The sequence below is a fragment of the Natator depressus genome, chromosome 25 (assembly GCF_965152275.1).
Source record: "Natator depressus isolate rNatDep1 chromosome 25, rNatDep2.hap1, whole genome shotgun sequence".
NCBI lineage: Eukaryota > Metazoa > Chordata > Testudines > Cheloniidae > Natator > Natator depressus.
This window is the reverse complement of record NC_134258.1, coordinates 4,607,728-4,628,053: the sequence shown is the minus strand read 5'-3', so window position 1 is coordinate 4,628,053 and position 20,326 is coordinate 4,607,728. Positions and strand designations below refer to the sequence as shown.

Sequence of the window (20,326 nt, the reverse complement as noted above, 5' to 3'; positions counted from 1 at the left end):
CTGGCCCAGCCCCGCTGGAGCTGCCATGGCTGGGGAGAGGCGCCTCTTACCTGGCCCTGAGCTGCTGGGGGGAGTCCTCTCTCCCCGCTGCAGCCCCGAGGCAGCCTGCACCCCCCACCCCCTGCCCCAGCCCTGAGCCCCCACCCCAAAGCCTTCACTTCTAGCCAGAGCCCTCACCCCCTGCACCCAACTCTGCCCCAGCCCCAAGACCCCTCCCGCGCCCTGAATACCTCATCCCCAGAGTCCTTATCCCCCCCACACCCCAACCCTCTGCCCCAGCTCTGAGCCCCCTCCCACACCTCAATCCCCTCATCCCTGGCCCCACCCCAGAGCCTTCACCAATATCCAGAGCCCTCATCCCCCTGCACTCCAACCCTCTGCCCCAGCCCTGAGCCCCCCCCCCTCCCCCCCGCCCCGAACTCCTTGGCCCCACCACACATCACCAATATGTAGGTGCACATAAAAAAATTCATTCTGATGTATAAAATTCGAGGGAGTCCTGGCGACGTCCACCATCTCCAGCTGCTGGAAGGCAGTGCAGTCAGGTCAGAGATTTGGTCCATCAGAGGGCACAGTTGATCCACACTCACTAACTGCTACATTGCACCTTGGCGTGGGTGCTACCTAAATCCTGATGTGCTGTGGACCGTCCCAGGGGATGTCTCATGCCTCTTCCCCTTTCTCTTTTCTAGAACTACCCGATGCATTCAGGAGAAGTTAATGGCGGACTTTCCTCTGTGTCTGGCTTTCCCTCTGCCTCCACCCCTTACGGCGTGCCCAGTCACACGCCGCCGATCAGTGGGACAGACAACATGATGGGTATGTACACGGTTTGGCAAGTCTTGGGCAGAGGCCACTGACATTTCCACCCTCCCACTGCATGCAGGTTAATCCAGGAAAGGTAAATGTCTAATGCACACGGAGGTGTGGGGTTAAAGCCACTGTCCGGGACGTTCGAGAATAATGCTTGCACTCTGTTTGCATGACACCAGGTCTTATCCCTCATGTGTCACGCGTAGGCCTGGAGCTACGCCACAAGGCAAGAGATTTAGTGGGGGTTATTGCTGCTGGATAATCAGGCATGATCTGGCAGAGAAGAAGGGGTGAGATCCATGTGTGCCTGCCCCCCCCCCCCCCCCGCAGCCTCTGTGCCCAGAGGTTTAAGTTGCTCGTTGCTTTCGATCCATGCATGTGTTTTCACACCCAGCTCATGGGTCCCAGAGGGAAACTGGAATCATAGAATCATAGAATATCAGGGTTGGAAGGGACCTCAGGAGGTCATCTAGTCCAACCCCCTGCTCAAAGCAGGACCAGTCCCCAATTAAATCATCCCAGCCAGGGCTTTGTCAAGCCTGACCTTAAAAACTTCTAAGGAAGGAGATTCTACCACCTCCCTAGGTAACGCATTCCAGTGTTTCACCACCCTCCCTAAGTTTTTTTCCTAATATCCAACCTAAACCTCCCCCACTGCAACTTGAGACCATTACTCCTTGTCCTGTCATCTTCTACCACTGAGAATAGTCTAGAACCATCCTCTTTGGAACCACCTCTCAGGTAGTTGAAAGCAGCTATCAAATCCCCCCTCATTCTTCTCTTCTGCAGACTAAACAATCCCAGTTCCCTCAGCCTCTCCTCATAAGTCATGTGTTCCAGACCCCTAATCATTTTTGTTGCCCTTCACTGGACTCTCTCCAATTTATCCACATCCTTCTTGTAGTGTGGGGCCCAAAACTGGACACAGTACTCCAGATGAGGCCTCACCAATGTTGAATAGAGGGGAACGATCACGTCCCTCGATCTGCTCGCTATGCCCCTACTTATACATCCCAAAATGCCATTGGCCTTCTTGGCAACAAGGGCACACTGCTGACTCATATCCAACTTCTCGTCCACTGTAACCCCTAGGTCCTTTTCCGCAGAACTGCTGCCTAGCCATTCGGTCCCTAGTCTGTAGCTGTGCATTGGGTTCTTCCGTCCTAAGTGCAGGACCCTGCACTTATCCTTATTGAACCTCATCAGGTTTCTTTTGGCCCAATCCTCCAATTTGTCTAGGTCCCTCTGTATCCTATCTCTGCCCTCCAGCGTATCTACCACTCCTCCCAGTTTAGTATCATCCGCAAATTTGCTGAGAGTGCAATCCACACCATCCTCCAGATCATTTATGAAGATATTGAACAAAACCGGCCCCAGGACCGACCCTTGGGGCACTCCACTTGACACCGGCTGCCAGCTAGACATGGAGCCATTGATCACTACCCGTTGAGCCCGACAATCTAGCCAACTTTCTACCCACCTTATAGTCCATTCATCCAGCCCATACTTCTTTAACTTGCTGACAAGAATACTGTGGGAGACCGTGTCAAAAGCTTTGCTAAAGTCAAGAAACAATACATCCACTGCTTTCCCTTCATCCACAGCATCAGTAATCTCATCATAGAAGGCGATTAGATTAGTCAGGCATGACCTTCCCTTGCTGAATCCATGCTGACTGTTCCTGATCACTTTACTCTCGTCTAAGTGCTTCAGGATTGATTCCTTGAGGACCTGCTCCATGATTTTTCCGGGGACTGAGGTGAGGCTGACTGGCCTGTAGTTCCCAGGATCCTCCTTCTTCCCTTTTTTAAAGATTGGCACTACATTAGCCTTTTTCCAGTCATCCGGGACTTCCCCCATTCGCCACGAGTTTTCAAAGATAATGGCCAATGGCTCTGCAATCACAGCCGCCAATTCCTTTAGCACTCTCGGATGCAACTCGTCCGGCCCCATAGACTTGTGCACGTCCAGCTTTTCTAAATAGTCCCTAACCACCTCTTTCTCCACAGAGGGCTGGTCACCTCCTCCCCATGCTGTGATGCCCAGCGCAGCAGTCTGGGAGCTGTCCTTGTTAGTGAAGACAGAGGCAAAAAAAGCATTGAGCACATTAGCTTTTTCCACATCCTCTGTCACTAAGTTGCCTCCCTCATTCAGTAAGGGGCCCACACTTTCCTTGGCTTTCTTCTTGTTGCCAACATACCTGAAGAAACCCTTCTTGTTACTCTTGACATCTCTTGCTAGCTGCAGCTCCAGGTGCGATTTGGCCCTCCTGATTTCATTCCTACATGCCCGAGCAATATTTTTATACTCTTCCCTGGTCATATGTCCAACCTTCCATTTCTTGTAAGCTTCTTTTTTATGTTTAAGATCCGCTAGGATTTCACCGTTAAGCCAAGCTGGTCGCCTGCCATATTTACTATTCTTTCGACTCATCGGGATGGTTTGTCCCTGTAACCTCAACAGGGATTCCTTGAAATACAGCCAGCTGTCCTGGACTCCTTTCCCCTTCATGTTAGTCCCCCAGGGGATCCTACCCATCCGTTCCCTGAGGGAGTCGAAGTCTGCTTTCCTGAAGTCCAGGGTCCGTATCCTGCTGCTTACCTTTCTTCCCTGTGTCAGGATCCTGAACTCAACCAACTCATGGTCACTAGTTAAACCTGAGGCAGGTGAGGAGTTAAACATGAGGCAGGTGGAGAAGGTGCAGGGGGAGATCTTCATCCAAATCAGGAATAGAAATGTTCGTGCTGCATTCAAATGCCACTTTAAACCCCTGAGTGGTTTAATCTCTAACCCTGCTGAACCTGTTACAAAACCTGTTACTGAAATTAACTTCATGATCACTGGGAACTGAGAATCCTGACCTTGGTCTTCTTTTTTGTTCTGTAGTGAAACCCTTGTTTGGGGAGAGGAAGGGAACGGGACTAGGACTGTGGGGGCTTGGAAGGTGCCCTGTTACAATAGGGTTTGCTGTGTGGGAGATGTTGACTGGCGCAGTGCCTTTGGCCTGGGATCTCGTGCTAACGTCCCTGCAGCTCCAGGACGGCAGCCACAGCGGATATTGCCTGCTCCCTGCTGCTCAGAGCAAGACTCTCAGGCCAGTGGCAACCAAGGGAGGTGTGGAATAAAGTGGGTCTTTTTAAAACTCTGAATAAGAAACTTTATCCTGCCTTCAGCTGCTGCCACCTTCCCCTCCCAGGCTCAATAGGAGAGACTGTGTGCAGACACTAAACTACAAGGCTCAGCTTTTCTTTTTAAGCGCCCCTGGGTTTTTCCAAAAGTGACCTGTTCTGATTTGAGCTCTTCTGGCATGCGCACTCCAGCCAGGACCGGAGGGGTAAGGGCTGTGTTCTCTCTCTCCCTGCAGGCAACAGAGGAACCACTGCTGGGAGCTCAGGAGATGCGCTTGGGAAAGCATTAGCTTCAGTAAGTGTTTCTTGCCCTGGAGTCTTTCTCCCAACACCCCTCCAAGTCAGCATGCATTGGAGTGGGGTTGTTGACTTGACCATCTTGCTCCCTCCCCTGGAAAGGAGAATAAACGTCCCTGCGGCTTGGTGGTTCAGGTGCTTGGAGCCATGCAGCTCTCATGTTGGGCTTGTTAACTGGCAAGGAAAAGAGGAAGGATGGCCTAGCAGATCAGGCCATATATGTCCTTGAGAAGTCCTGTAGTGTCTGCCTGTTCCCCAGCTGTAAAATGGAGATGATGCTTTTTCCCTCCCCAAAAGAAGAAATAAAAGATTTAGCTGCTTGACACTATGGGAATTGGGGCCATAGATACAAAGGGGAGGTGCCTCATGGTCACTCCTGTATTTACCCTCACCACCCCACTGTGAAGTAGGGCACAGCGAGAGAGCTGGGGCTCAGAGTACGTTAAGTGACTTGCTTATGGGCAGAGGTGGGACTAGAACCCAGGCCTGGCAAATCCCTGTCCCGTCCCCCGCCGCTATCCACCCTCTTCATACCTGTTGCTGTGGTACCTTGGGCTCTGGGTGTAGCTGATGTGAGTGGGGCTGTTTAAGGTTCAGTGGGCCGTGCTGACTCTCGACCGATGGTCCGTGGCGGGCCAACTGGTTGCTTTCAGTTAGAGCTCAGGCCTCGCCTGGTGCTGCGTGCCACAGATCCACCCGGCTCGGTCCACCATCCCCCAGTGTCACCCCACGCGGAAGCCAGCTTCGTGCAGTGCCTGCCTCCACAATCGCTCCTTGGGGTCTCTGCTCCCTGAGGTCAAACACCACGGAAACCTCCTCACGTTGTGAGAGCCCAGCCACGAAGGGGGCAAATGGAGGCACCTGCTGTGGGGAAGGAGCTTGGGGGGTGTGGTGGGGGAGGAACACAGCAATAGCATAGATGCCAAGGTTAATTCTGGCCAGCAGAGCGCTTGGGGGTGGGACCGAGGAAGCATGCTTGCTGTGTCGATGGAGGGCTGGGGCAATTGGCACGGGTGACGTAAAGAGACGTGGAAGCCCGTGGGGTAGTGCTGTAGGCAACTGTGACAATGCGGGCTTAGGGCAGTGAAGGGTTCGCAGCTCTACAGGGCCGGGAACGCTCTGGTTCGAAGGCGTAGCTGGCTGACTGTGCTTTGTTTCTCTCTCGTTCCAGATTTATTCCCCAGATCACTCTAGCAATAACTTCTCTTCAAACCCCTCCACCCCCGTGGGCTCCCCTCAGGGGCTTGCAGGTACGTGCTCGATGCGCTGATCTCCTGAGAACTGCTTGAGCAACATTTTTACAAACCTGATCAAACCAGTTTCATTTTAAAAGGGGGAGGGGGGGAGAATATCTTTTAAAAAAAGTTTTTAAAAAAATAAACCCAACTCCTGTGAATTGCTTGGTTTGGGCGTGGAGAGACATCTTGTCTCTGGTTTTCAAAAATGGCTAGTGATTTTGGGTACCTGGCTTGAGGTGTCTGGAATGGGCCTTCTTATGCTGAGCCTTCTCCCCCATTGCAGAAATCATGCCTCTTTAAGGGGTATCCGGGTGGGCACCAAGAATCACTAGTCACTCCTGAAAACCTTGGGTTTTGTCTCCAAAGAAGTGACCTGGCAGGAAATATTCTAGCCGCCCGTGCGTCTTGCCGATGTCCAGCGATGCTGTGTCACACTGAAGTATAGCTTTGGTGCTAGCTGCGTGGAATGTGCATCCTCTTTCCCTGCCGAAAGCCCTTTTGCAAGCCTCACTCATCCATGTGCTGTTTGAGCTACCCCTGTTCTCTGTGAACTGAGCGCGTGCCTGTGGGAGGGGCTCCAGGTTCAGGAGGAGGTGGCTGTTCAAACCATTTTCAGAACCTGTTTTATACTGCGATTTGAAAGAATCCTGGCAGCCTGCTCCAGGTGCCTCCTTCTGCAGAAGACCGAAGCTCCTAGTTCCTGCAACTGGGAGCCCAACCTGGATCGTTCTTGGGCCTGTCACTGGAAATATCTCAAAGCGTAAAGATGCAGGAGGCCACCTCTGTGCTCCCTTCTGTCGGACAGAGGGAGAGCAGTACAAACCTGTGCTCGTTTTCATATGGCATGACCGGCACAGCTGAACTGGGGGCATCGAATTGTTAGATCTCTCCATCTCGCCACTCTGGTAACAGCTGGGGGTTATGCAGGTACCTGGAGGCTGCCCTTCTGCTGTGTCTAAATCCAAAAGCAGGCACACGTGCAGGTGTATCCACAGCATGAACCCCTGTATGAAAACACTGAAGGGCAAAGAATCTGCAATGGATGTTGATAAAAGCAAAAAACTTGGCTTTCTGAGAGGGAGGATTTACAATAGGGGCTAAAGCACTGATATTAAAATATAACACTACTGAGGTAAGGGGGAACTAAGGAAAGAACCTGTTTTTGTGTGTGTGTGTCTCTCTCTCTCTGTATGTGTTATATCTTTCCCAGATTTGATGCTTTACTTGACATTGGGGTGAGGATTGTTAGCTTATTTCTCCCCACAACCCTTGAGTTTCCCACAAAAATGATTCCTGCCCCATAACCCTCTTTGGCCCAACAGAGGCATGTACATTTACACAGGTGGCCTGCCTCCTGCGGGGCTTTCCGCTCTTCGTAGTGTTCTAGCCCCATCTAGCGTGGCATTTGAGGGCTGCATTTGAAATTTATCCAATGTGCGGTTTGTTCCAGGCACTTCCCAGTGGCCCCGAGCGGGCGGACAGGGTGCCTTGTCTCCTAGCTATGAAGGGACTCTCCACACGTTAGTAAGTATCACGTTGATCATTTCTACTGTTTTCTCTCTCTCCCCTCCCCCGCAGTGAGCAGTGATTAATGAAATAACACATTTACTGCTGGTTGGTTGGAAATGTGGTAGGGGAGTACAAAGGAGAGAACCAGTGAACCCAACCCCATGGCACCTGTTGTTTTTCTGAACAGTGGTGCACCACTGGATTACCCATCAGATCTAGCCTGCGGGCCCACTGTGTACTGGAGTGCTTAACACTGGAGAAAAGCTTTCCGTTGCAAGCATAACGTCACAGGCATTGGCAAGCCACATCTCCCAGACTAGTGTCCTGCTTGACACAGCTCAGCACCGGGTGCTTAAGAGAAAAGTGCAAGAAAACACACCCTGAACACTGATGCAATAACCTACCTCAGGTGGGAAGCTTTCTCCCCAACCTCCAGTAGATAACAGAAGTGTGAGGATTTACAGCCTTTATATTTTTTTTTATCCTTTCTGATACGACTCCTAGATGTTCCTTTTATCCATATAACAGCTTAGTCCCTTCTTGGAATCCCTCACTGCATTGTGTCGGGGAGTTTCACAGGCTAATCATGCCCACTTTAAAGTTCCCTCCCCATGCAACAACACGTAAGGGCCCCCCAGCTTGCTTGCAGAGTTTGAGCACAGGGAACGTTATGGAGGTGGGAACCCTTCTCGAGTAGCCTTGTGGTGCTTGTGTCTGTTTTTGCAGCTGGTGGCTCTGTTGAGGCGCCGAGGCGATGGCCAAAAGCCAGGCAAGCAGTGTTCTTAAATGTTAATGGAATCTTTATTTCCCTCCACCACCCTCCCCGCCCCTCAAAGCAAAACAAAATGGAAGACAGATTGGATGAAGCCATCCATGTGCTGAGGAACCACGCGGTGGGCCAGACGGCTGCCATGCCAGCCAACCACGGAGATATGCACAGCCTGCTGGGATCGGCCCCTGGTCACAGCGCCTCAGTGGGCGGGCTCAGCCAGGCCTTCCCCACTTCAGTTATGCCTCTAGGGAACAGGCATTCGAGTCTGGTGAGTCAGGACGCTGGTGGTGATGGCTGCGGTAACGCTAGACGCCAGGGCCTTGTGCTGGGAGCTGTACGAACACGTAGCCCAGAGACAGTCCCTGCCAGAGTGTTTACAATCCAAGGCCCCGTCTACACGCAGACTTGTACTGGTTTAGTGCAAACCACTGTGTGGATACCCCGATTTTGGTTTAATTCAGTTTAGCTTTAATCCTGTTGCCTAATCAACTAAAGCCAAATCGAAATAAACCACAGGCTTAAACTGAAATTAGAGTGTTTGTGCAGGGGGTTGTGCTGGTTGGTTTCAGTGTGTACCTTGAGTTGAACTGATGCAGTTCTTCATGTAGATAAGCCCTGAATGTAGGACTCCAGACCACAGCTGGATCCAGCAGTCAGCCTGGGGGAGCCCAGGTTGTCCATGAGATGATACTGGTCAGCATGAAAAGTGGAGGTCACATAGTCTCCTACTGGGTTAGGGGTGAAAGCTTGAGCATGGGGATCTCATATAAAGCAGCCCCTCTTAGAATAAGCCCTCCAAGTGGGGATAAGTGGGGAAGAGAGACAGTAGACCCTGGAACCAAGGGTGTTTCGGCAGAATCGAGAGCGCTTATAACAGGGTTTACTTGCTGAGTGACTCCTGGGCTTGGCTCGATTGTAAGCCCTTTGAGGCAGACACTGCCTCATCTTCTTGCTTACTGAATAATTAACCACATGAGAAGAGTGTGGCCTGGTGCCCTGCCTGCTCAGAGGGGCTGAACTCCAGAGTTCCCCTAGAGGAATAGCTGCAGGATGTTCTCAGCCTGTGCAGTGCAGGAGGGTCAGGCTTGATCACGGGGGTACCTCCGGTCCAAGAGACTTTGATGCTGTGAACAAGTGCTTGAGGGGGTTCTGTTCCTTGAAGGGAGAAGGATCAGGAGCTTCCTGCCAGGGTGTGAGCATGAGGAGGGGCAGGTGGAGGTGTTTCAAGCTTCCCAGGTGCTGTGTACACACAACTGCTCATTTAAAAATAAGGTGCATGGCAGCCTTTGGATTAGAAGCTCCTCTGAGCAGGGAGTGGGTTTCTTACAGTCCCTGGGTCTGTGAAAAGGGGCTCTCGGCACTACTGCGATATCAATAATAACAAGTTCCATGTCCATGCTTTCGGAAAGGGCTGAGTTGTTCTCCAGCAAGGGCTCCTTCTCTGAGGGGGTTTGGCGGTGGTGGGGCAGTCCCTTGGAGACGCATCAGCCTGAATCAGACGTTTGAGATGGAAAAGATCTGCTGAGGCAAGTCCAGCCCATGCCGGCGTGTCCCCTGCAGCCTGTTTTTACCAGGCTTTGTCTCACCTAGTGTCCCAAGCGCCAGGGCCTCCTTTGGAAGATGACACAGGCATGGTTCATGCTGCTGGGGATGCTTCCTACGATTTGGCCTAGTCTGAATTGTCTGAAGCATGAACAGGACATGCCTCTTCCCACTGAGTCTGGCTTTTCTCTGAGAGGAGCTGGTATAGAAGTGGCTTTAAGCTATTCCTCTCTACCTTCTGCCCACCCAGGCTTGGGGTGAGAGGGAGGGAGGGAGCCCAGATCAGGCTGGATGTTGCTGGGTGTTGGAGAAAAGGAACACGTAGGTGAGGTGTTGGTGCAGACCACAGCGCCCTCCTGGCTCCAAAGTGGTGATATTCGGCTTGAACAGTGCCTGGTATCTCCTGGCTCTCCTATTTGCCCTTAAAGGCTGCTCTGCTTTTTCTGCTGTAGGTGGGAGGAAGTCACCCTGAAGACGGACTGTCCAGCAACCCGAGCATGCTCCACAACCATGTTACGCTTCCATCACAGCCCAGCTCGCTCCCCGATCTCAGCAGGCAGCAAGACACGTACAGCGGTAAGGTGGTGCCTCCCCCTAAGCCTTGCCCACTTCTTTGCTGGCTGGTTGACCCTGGCCCATCTGGGGTAAGACGACCCCAAGACCTGGCTCCATGAAAAGCGTAAGCCCAGTGGAGAAAACAGTGCGAGAGGGGGTCCCAGCCGCATGGCATGCGTATGGGCTAGGGCGGGGAGCGTGTGCTGTGTGTGAGCCTTTGGGCCAGCACCGCCCTGGAGGCAGGGAATACTGCAGCTCTCAGGTGGGCAATGTCCGGTGACTTTCCATGATACGTTTTTCAAGGGTCTTCAACACAGCTTCTAAACCTGCACATGCAGCCTAGGACCTGCACTCAGTTGCAGATCGCTCTTAGAGCCCTGCCTGGTTTGTGGCTGCAGCTGAGTTCTGACGCTGGAGGGTGTTTTGGGCAGGGTGGGAGTTACACTCTGCTGTGTCCCCAGAAGCTTGTCTTAGGATATGTGGACAGTACCAGCGAGGGGTGTGATTTCCCCTGCTCTCACACACATTCTCGCACCATCTCCCATCAAGACAGTGCACATGTAAATAGCTGCAGAAGCCTGGGCAGTGGTGACGGAGACCCAGCTGATTGCATACCCGCTGCGCACGGTGCTACAGCTGGGCTATTTATACTTGCAGGAGCTCACCGAGAGCTGGTGCTAGTGTGTGTCGCGGGGGATCGGACTGCTAGCGCATGGTGTAGACGTAGCCATTTGAGATAAAGCCTGGCCTTGGCAAACCCACCCACCCTCTGTTCCGTGCACCGTCAGTGCTGAGTGCAGAATGAGTCTGTCTGTCGGTGGCGTCTGTGCCTTGACTGATGTTCACCTCGTGGCCTGGCTGCTTACGGCGAGCTGTGTGGATGGAGGCGTTGAGAAACGTGCAGTCTTGGGAACTTCGCCTGCGAGGAGAGGTCCAAATCCCAGCTGGGCCAGCTCCAGCCCTCTCTTCTTCCCAGGCTGGCTGATTGAGTTCTGTGCAGTTTTTGGAGTGAGGGTGTCTCAGATGAGAGCGTAACTGGCAAGGCCCTGCCTCCTCTGCTTGGGCCCAGACACCCAGTAGCACTTTATCCTGGGGTTGGTGCAACCCCCAGCATCCTCTCTCAGTAGCTGGTTGCCTACCATTCTCTCCAAAGATGGCTGGTTTGCACGGCTGTGTGTGTTTAGGATATGAAGGATCCTGTGCAAATATACTAGAATTATCCAGCCTATTCATACGTGTCAGAGGAGACAGAGATGTGTCTGGAGCCCGTCACCTTAGCTGCAGTTGCAGCGAGGAGCTTTCCCTCTGACCTATCCTGCCCCAATCAGATCTCGCTCAAATGGCCATGTGCTGCTTTGATGCCATTGCAGGCTTGACGGGGCTGGGCAGAGCCAGTGTCTCCTCGGGAACCAGTGAAATAAAGCGGGAAGAGAAGGAGGATGAGGAGAACACGTCAGTGGCCGATAACTCAGAAGAGGAGAAGAAGGAAATGAAGCCGTCACGGAACAGAACAAGGTGCTCTTTGAACAGGTCTCTCCCTTCATTTATTCTGTTACTGGAGGGGGTGGTGTTGGGACAGGAGGGAAGGCTGGGGTGGGGAGGGGGAGGCTGTGTGTGTGTGTCCTGTTGACCTCCCTGCTGATAAGAACACGCTCGCTAGCTGGATCCAGGGATGCTGTGCCAGGGCCCTGCCAAGCCTCAGGCTCCTGCTTGGAGACCAGCACTGCCCCAAGCTACCCCTGCTTCTCATGGGGGAGGAGTCCTGAAGCCACCTCTTAGGATTTACGACACTTTGGGAGGAGGAATGGCAGTGCTGGGCCCATCCTCCTGCATCTTCTCCAGCCCTGGTAATGCCCCACCTGCCCACCTTTGCAGGAATTCCTAGTGAGCAAGAAACAGGCCAAACACTGGAGATCAAAGCAGGCTGCAGCCCAGCTGCCTGGATGGTCTTGGACATGAGTCAGGGCTGTGCTGGAGACGGCCGACTGCTCAGCTGACCTCAGACAGACCCATCGCTAGTTTGTCCGCAGGAGGTGGTGGAACCTGAGTGGTCTCTTCACTACACACGTCTGGGCTATATGGATTCTCTGTCATGCAGCCAGTTATGTGGGAATAGCCCAACTGAATCAGACCGGGGCCCATCTAACCTGGTATCCTGTCTCCAACACTGGCCAGCTCCAGCTGCTTCAGAGAGCCCAGCAGTGGGCAGTACGGTGATAACCTGCCTGGAGGGGAAATTCCCTCCCCACCTCTGTCAGTCAGTGGCTGGTTCACACCCTGAAGCCTTCCCCAAACTCTGTATTTTTAACCTTTGCTCTGCATGCTGACGTTACCTGTGTGTGTCCGTTCCTGTTTCTGGCTATGCTTAGATCGTGTGACAGTGAGTTCCAGGGGTTAATTGCACTGCTCTGTTCTGTTCCTGGGAAGCGTTCCCATTTATTGGTTTTAAATGGCATCCTTTCTGTGTAATGGAGTCCAAGGGCAAATGGGAGCATGGGGATGCTGTGTGCCAGGGCTGGAAAGGTTCTAGTGCTGGTGGGAGACGCAGGGCGCTGCTCCCGCTCTGTAGCAGCGGGGCGGGGGTGGGGTTCCTTGATACATTCCCTTCGGCGCGGAGGTAATCATGTTGCTGCAGATGTGTGTTTTGTTGTGAGTTGACCAGTGCTGAGCGTGCACACGAATGTCCCTGTCTCATTCTTATTTCAAACCATTAGTCAAGATGAGGATGAGGAGGACGATCTTCTTCCCCCAGAGCAAAAAGCCGAGAGGGAGAAAGAGAGGAGGGTCGCCAATAATGCCCGTGAGCGTCTGCGGGTCCGTGACATCAACGAGGCCTTTAAAGAGCTCGGACGCATGTGCCAACTCCACCTTAACAGCGAAAAACCGCAGACCAAACTGCTAATCCTACACCAGGCCGTATCAGTCATACTGAACCTGGAGCAACAAGTTAGAGGTCAGTGAGGCTCCCAGAGTGGTGATATTTTACGTATCTGATCGGCACGGGGCTGTCTGTCTGTCTCCCCTGTGCCGTGGTGCTGCGCTGTTCTCCTTCCCACAGTGCCACCTTGGGCTCTCAAGGCCCTTAAAGTGTCTCTTTTTAATTTATTTATTTAATTTTGTTTTCTCTTTTGCATCCCTGCTGTGCTCTCGGGTTTTGTTTTTAAAGCCATTGCACGTGCTGCATGTTGTTCGTTTGGACGCACAGGGGTAGCTTCCCTTCATGGAAACCCGTGTGCAACTCTTAGCACTGCCCTAATGTCTCTAGGGCGCTGCCCTAGCTTCTAACAGAGTGAGGTTTCCCTGCCGCTGGGCCATAAAGAAAGGCATGCATGAGAATGAAAGAACAGAAGGTGACAGTGTATCCAGGGGCTGCTTCCTTCCCAAGGGCAGCAGTACTGTGCTCATCTTTTCTCCCTCTTTGCAGCAGCTATAGGAAATTCCCTTCCTCCTCTTCCCCCCCCCCCCCATCCCAGAGTGGGGATTTCTGCTCTCCTCCGGTTGATGCTGTAATAGGCAGCTCGGCTAGGTAGCTGCTTATGCACCGGGGGGGGGGGAGCTGGGAGGAATTGCAGGCTGGGTTAGGTGCAGCTGTGTCTGGGAGGAGGCGGGAGGCACTCCAGTGGGAGGTGCTGGTGTTCAGAGTTGTGAGCGGAGAGGCAGAACTGGCCAGTGGGTGGAGAGCTCAGAGGAGGGGCAAGCCCTCCATACTTGGATGCCTTGCGTCTCCGAGCCTGCTGTCTGTGAGCAGTTGGATTCTAATTGTGGGTCTGACGGTCCTGGGGAGCTCTCTGCCATTAGCAGCACCTCTTTAACAGACTCTAGTGGGGAGACAGACACTGGTTTGGTCCTGAAGCCATTCTCCCTGCCAGGGCAGGAGAGCTTTACTGGCCTGTCTAGTTCAGCTTATGCCTACTGTTGGGGTTTCCCCCAGGGATGATTTTCCCAGGCTAAGTGGATCTCTGGGTGCAGTCACTCCAGCTGGAGGGAAAGCTGTCGGTTTTTTTTTATTATTATTATTATTTATTTTATTTCCTGCTCTGAGTAGCAAGGGGTTTTTGCTGCTGTGTCTGTAACACTTGCCCTGCATGCTCCCTACTAACTTCCACCCCCAGTCGCCATTGTTGCAGAAGCGTCTGTGGCCAGTTAACCCCTTTCCTTCCTGCAGAGCCTGTGGTCCTATGAATCCATGGTTTGTGCCTGGCTCCTCTCCCCCCTGCTGGCCTCTGCTGTTTCACTGTGACACTGTTGGAGTCCTTTTGTGCCTCTCTTCAGTTTGTAATTTTTTGCCTTTCATAACGTGTATTTTTTCCTGTCTCCCTTTCCCCCCACCCTTCCTTTTATTATTTTTTTTGTTCTGTTCTTTCCAATCTCCTACAGACAGTCCCCAGCCGTGACCTCTCGGTGGTCCCACTCTCTACCTTGTACTTGCTGCTTGCTGATCGAGACGGCGGGTGGGGAGGGCGGGCGGGAGAGAGTTGGCACCGTGTTCACTTTGGTCTCCTCACGCTTGTCCTTTTTTAAAGCCTTTCTCAGAGGTGGAAGCCCCCGCCTCCTCCACTGCCAGCGAATACCCATGCAGTGAGCTAGGGCGCTGGTCCCCCAACGCCTTCGTTCTTTGGGCTGCGTCCCAGGAGAGAGAGGCCCCATCTCCCCTGAATGCCCTGCCATGCGCTTCCCAGACCGGTCCCTTCTGAGGGATGCCATGATGGCAGGTGGCTCCGAGCCCCGCTTGTGACGGGGCCTCTGACAATAGTCAGGTTGCTGTATTTCGATGAAAAGGAATGCAGCAGTAGTTTAGAGGCAGCGTAGGTGTCACTGTGGCTAGAGCTGTGCTATGAAACGGCTGGGCGACGCAGATCTGTGCAGTGCATTGGCCTGGCCCCAGCTTAGTGGGCTCCATGAAGGGGGCTAGGTACCCAGTGCTCCGTTCCCAGTATGGGACTGAATGCAGCTTGGTCTTGCTCACCTGATAGCATCCAGCAGCACTTGTCACTAGCAAGCAGAGCGCTCATGGGTAGAGGGGCAGGAGATGGCAGACGGATGCAGCTCTATTGAAGGCAAAATGCAGAAGGCTTTGCCCGTGTAGGAGTCCCTGCCGGGCAGGGGGCTGCTGAGCTGGACACTGGTGATAGGTATGACTGCGAGGCTCTCTGTGAGCAGCGAGAGCCTTTACTAGGTTCTGCCTAGCGTCAAGGAGATGCTGGTGTCTTTAGCCGGCTGAGAATCCAGGTGACAAGTATTCTCCAAGGCCCTGGCACTCTCCCAGCAGTGGATTTCCTGGCACACTAATCCCGAAAGCCTGGTTTGTGGGGCTGGAGGGTCTGAAGGAGCCAGGATAGTCAGGAGTGGGACTAAGCACCGGTCCCGTCTGTTCAGTCCCCGTGCACCACCGTACGCAGCTGCTACCCTCTCCTGGCTGACGGGCTAATCCCGTCCGGCTCCTCTGGGGCTGAAGGCAAAAGCCAGACTCCAGTTTGAGGCCTTGACCCCAGGACAGACTTCAGGCAGTTGTTCTTTCCTGTGAGAATTTTGCTCTGGGGGAGAAGATCGTCCCTGCATCCAAGGGGGGGAGGCAGAGGGGAAAGGCGCTGCAGATGAAACCAAGCTCTTCAGGTGCTGCCAGCATGTCTCTGCGTTGCAGGCCACCCCCCCAGGCCAAGACCTGTCGGCTTCTTGCTCTGTCAGGACACTGCCAGAGTAGCAAAAACAATGAGATGCCCCATGGAGCCTCCTCACTCAGCTTGCAAGGGGCGAGGACTCCATGAGCTCATGACCCTGGTTTTAAGTAGTCAGTCACTCCTATCTCTAGCCCTAGTTTAGGCCACGTTAACAGTTTGTGTGAGTCGCTGATCCTAGGCTAGGGTATTGGGGAGTTCAGCTCCCGCATCCCATTGAATTCCAGTGGGATTTGGGTGCCCAAGTCTCCTAGGCCTGCTTCTGATTTAGGGTTTGGATTGACAGGTTCTCCAGTTTTGTAAGTCTCCCCCCAACAGCCCGTTTTCCTGGAACCTCTCAAGTCTCATTTACACTCTTCAAAACAAACCCACGCCTGTGGCATTCTAGGGCTTGTTTCCTGGCGCTGAAGCTAGCTGGGTTAGGGTGGTTTCTGCAAGTCCAGCTCTACCATCCTCATGGAGTTGATGCAGCAGCCAGATAGATGCTGCCCCTTTAACTCATTCATAGCCCCCAACCGGCAAGCTGCCTTCCTGGCAGTTTTTGAGATGCTGAATAAAACTCATGCAACACTGACTTAAATTCTCAAATTTCCAAGCTGTCTGCCTGATTCAGTTGGTAGAGCACAGGGCTGGGAGCCAGAAGATATGGGTTTGGTTCCTGCCTCTGCCACTAACCAGTTGTGAGACCATGGCAAGGTAATTCCTTCTGTGTGCCACTGTTTCCCCACCTGTAAGATGGGTGTTGGACTGATCAACCAATCAGGGCTGCGATACCTAGTTGAAACTTTTCCATCAAAACTGCTTTTGATGGAAGATTGAGCTTTCGACTAGACTGAACTTTTCACGTAGGTGCCTGCTATCCACTGCAAAATGAGGTTTCTTCGGAAAAACTGAAAAGCAAAACATTTTTTAGCTGAAAACCCAAAACGTCTGGTTTTCGACTGAAAATTTCCAGGTGCAGTCAGCATTTTCCCCACGCGAGGAACGCCCCGTGTGCTGACTCGCTCGGAGGAGGTGCTCAGGGTGAGCACGCGAACCTGAAGGCCCTAAGGCAGTGTCACGTATTGCTCCTCCTGCCCTCCCTTCCCGCCTCTCGGCCCCCGCGCCGGCCCGCTAGACCTGTGCAGAGAGGTTGGCCCGGTGCTGGCAGCACCTTAGCTTGGCTCTCCGAGGCGAGGAACCCGAACGCCAGGGTTTCTGTGGAAATTGGGGGAGTTGCTTTCTCGGTTGTCAATTGGATTCTGCAACGCGAGGTTGACTGAGCTCTTTGCAGTGGACATTAGTGGCGCTGCCAGCACAGCAACTGACCGGCCCCCGTCGGTTACACCCTCCCTGACTAATCCCTGTGGTGCTGTGAACCCAGCAGTACAGACGAGGCCCTGTCACTGGAGGACAAAGATCTGAGGGACCGGGAGAGGAGAATGGCCAATAACGCCAGGGAAAGGGTGCGTGTACGGGACATTAACGAGGCCTTTAAAGAGCTGGGACGCATGTGTCAGATGCACTTAAAAACGGACAAAGCACAGACCAAACTGATCATCCTACAGCAAGCGGTGCAGGTCATTCTGGGCTTGGAGCAGCAAGTACGAGGTATGGTAACAGGTGACAGATGCATTTTGGGACCTTTCTCTTCCCATCCATTTCTGTGTGCCTCTCTCTGGATATGTATTTATAACTGAAGCTTTTGTTGCAACTTCGAATGTTTGCCATTCCAGTGGGGAGCTGCAGTGGAAAGCACTTAGGCTGAGATTTCCAAGGCCTCATCTATGGGGTCTGAACACGCAATATATGGAAATGAGGCATCCGGAGTCCACGTGGAGGCTTAGGAGAACTCAATCTTAAATGTCTTCAACCCACCATCTCTGTCTTTTTTTAAACCAGTATGCATTAAATTGGCCCGATATTCCTGCAGGGGAAAGAAGTTTTGCTCTGGCAGGGGGTCCAGTGAGGTAACTGCTGCTGTTACGTGGAGCAGAAGGGTACAAAAGAGCTTGCACTGGGGTTACTTCCTTGTGCATTCCACTGCTTCTCTCTTGGGACTCCGGGTTTTTTTTTCGGATGCTGTTGCTCCATGATGCTGTGGCATGAATTGAGTTTTTTCCCCACCCTTCCCCCTTGCTCTTTTTGGCATAGAGCGCAATCTGAACCCTAAAGCAGCCTGTTTGAAGCGTCGGGAAGAGGAGAAAGTGTCCGGAGTAGTAGGAGATCCCCAGATGACACTTTCAGCTTCACACCCGGGTCTAGGAGATGGTCACAACCCTGTTGGACACATGTGAAGGTATCGTCCTCTGCCTGTCGGGTCCCAGCACTCGGCTGTGTATGTGTCTCTGAAATCTTTGCCAGGCTCAGTGCAGGTCATTATCTAACAGCTTGGCTTTCATCACTCACTGAAATTCACAGCAACCAATGGAGGAAACTAAAATGCATGATTCTGGCCCCTAAGAGCTAGCCCTTTAACTTTGTCCATCACCTCCTGTATGAAAATACTGCAGTAAAGTTAGAGATCTCCTTTAATTTGTCTTTGTAAATGACACACATGGAAACATCTAACTCCTTCAGTTACTGACTAGGTTATTCTCTATCCCCACCCCTCCACAACACCCCTAGGGACAGTGTAATATCTAACTGAGTTCTATTTGTGTGCACAAAGAGCATCCCCATACAAACGGTCTCTCTCTGTGTCAGGAACCTGAAGGCATGCTAAAGCCATGTGTGCTCCAAGAGCCCGTGCCCTGTTAGGAGCAGCACAGCTGCTGTGGTGAGCAAGGCAGAGTATTTTCAGACTGTATGATAGGCCTGGACGCTTCACTCAGTCCCTCCCTTCGGAAATATAATTCCCCCCACCCCCTGCTTACAGAAACGTGTCGTCCCTGTATCCTCCTCCGTGTGCAGGCCATATTTAAAATCTGCTCGCTGTGACGGGGGATTTAAAAATAAAACCGTTTCCTATCCCCAGTGCAAACTCCAAGCAATGAGCTAGCACTGATGTTGCAGCAAAGCCATGTAGCACTAAGTCCTCCCTGCTGAGGTTGCAGGCAGTATAGACCCTGGAGACCACAGCACAAGCCTGGCAGCTGATGGCCCAGTGCGACTGTAATTTATCAGCTATTAAGAGGAGCTTGAGCAGTCCTGCTCATCACCCCGTGTGCTCCCCACCTCCCTCCGGAAGGTGCATCCTGAGTGGTGGCTGAGGCAAGTCCCTGGGGAAAAGACCAGACTGAAATTCTGATTCCATTTAACTGGGGCTGTAACAGTTTCTGGCCCGGCCCCATAGCCCTTTAAATGTCAGAAGTACGTGTTGAGGGGAGGGAGAGCTCAGTGGTTTGAGCATTGGCCTGCTAAACCCAGGGTTGTGAGCGCAATCCTTGAGGGGGCCATTTAGGGATCTGGGGCAAAAATTGGGGATTGGTCCTGCTTTGAGCAGGGGGTTGGACTAGATGACCTCCTGGGGTCCGTTCCAACCCTGATATTCTAGGATTCTTTGATGTATAAAGCCTTTGAGAGTTTAGGCACACTTAATAATGTCGTTCATCCCTCCGCACGCACTCGCTCCAGATGTTGTAAAGGCAGCTTTACAGTTTATATGGCAAAGGACACAGGCATGTGCCTGACTGTAATCACATGAAAGAGATGCTCACCCAGCCACAGACAGATCTTAATGGTGGCTCCGTAACATCAGAGCACTGGTGTGGACAGGAAGCACTGTCATTAGCTAGGTACAATGAGCAGTTCCATTCGTGGCTGTCACTCAGCTGCTGTGCTGGGTGCAGGGATGAGTGCAAGTGGAATCGGACAGCTCATGTGCCTGCTGAGTCTATTTGCAGTGCAGTTGTAGCTCTGTCTCGGAGCAGCCGTGTTAGTCTGTAGCCGCAAAAAGAACAGGAGGACTTGTGGCACCTTAGAGACGAACCAATTTATTTGAGCATAAGCTTTCGTGAGCTACAGCTCACTGCATCGGATGCGTCCAGTGGAAAATGCAGTGAGGAGATTTATATAGACACAAGTGCAGTGAGAAGTTGGTCCAGTAAAAGATATGCTCACTTGGGTTTTCCTCTTTTCTTTTTCTTTTTTTTTTTTTTTTTTACTTTTGTTTCTCTTTATTTGTAGATCCTTTTTATTCCCCGGATACAGAGATGGGTAGGAAGCAGACCCTCGGTGTGACCTGCAACCTTCTTGAACCATAAACTTTAGTATTGCTAATACTGACACACGAGAGAGGAGCCTGGCGTGCTTTAAGGGGGGGCGTTAAAAAAAGAAACAAACACTTGGTCAAAAACAAAACAAAAAATTGCCTTAAGTATAAAGTGTGGAGCCGTCAATACATATCACTCAGTTAACGGGGGGAGCATCCTGTTCTCTTGGCTTGTTCTCAAGCAGCCAGCAGCAAAATTGTGCCTAAGCTTAATATTTCTTTCTTTTTTTTTTTTTTTTTTTTACAAAGGACGTTAGTTACGAGGTTTTTTAGGTAGAGCAGCGTAGCAGTGGCCGCTTGGGTTTTTTTAGCTTCTTTTGCATATGTTTTGTAAGCAAAAAAAAAAAAAAATTTTTTTTGTATTAAAAAAAAAAAGTCTTGTACCCCCTCCCCCCCCCTGCTTTTCTGCTGCTGTTTCTATAGTTGATGTTGCATCTTTAGGATCAACCAGAATATTAAAATTGTATTAAAAGAGACTGGATATAAAGAGAGAGAAATTCTCCGATTCGGCTCTGAAAGCCACTAAATGCGAATGTAGCCACGGGGGCGGATATTGCTCCTTGCCTGGCTTGTACCTTCCATTGTAAAAACTCACATGCTGAATT

General features: G+C 52.1%; 1 protein-coding gene across 8 annotated transcripts in view; it reads left to right on the top strand.

Annotated features, from left to right (window-relative positions):
* Window positions 1-19,978, top strand: part of TCF3 (transcription factor 3) — a 122,036-nt gene extending 102,058 nt beyond the window's left edge. For 3 of the 8 annotated variants that reach the window (XM_074939220.1, XM_074939218.1, XM_074939219.1), the window contains 10 exons: window positions 693-819; window positions 4,178-4,236; window positions 5,410-5,488; window positions 6,927-7,000; window positions 7,822-8,025; window positions 9,752-9,875; window positions 11,225-11,384; window positions 12,569-12,807; window positions 17,663-17,807; window positions 19,637-19,971. In XM_074939220.1, coding sequence (XP_074795321.1) covers window positions 693-819; window positions 4,178-4,236; window positions 5,410-5,488; window positions 6,927-7,000; window positions 7,822-8,025; window positions 9,752-9,875; window positions 11,225-11,384; window positions 12,569-12,807; window positions 17,663-17,805 — 1,209 coding nt within the window. In that variant the 3' untranslated portion in view covers window positions 17,806-17,807; window positions 19,637-19,971. Of the gene's footprint in view, window positions 1-692; window positions 820-4,177; window positions 4,237-5,409; window positions 5,489-6,926; window positions 7,001-7,821; window positions 8,026-9,751; window positions 9,876-11,224; window positions 11,385-12,568; window positions 12,808-16,892; window positions 17,120-17,662; window positions 17,808-19,636 lie in introns of all 8 variants that reach the window. The other 5 variants (XM_074939225.1, XM_074939224.1, XM_074939223.1 and 2 more) reach the window with 5 other exon arrangements.
* Window positions 19,979-20,326: the final 348 nt, after the last annotated feature.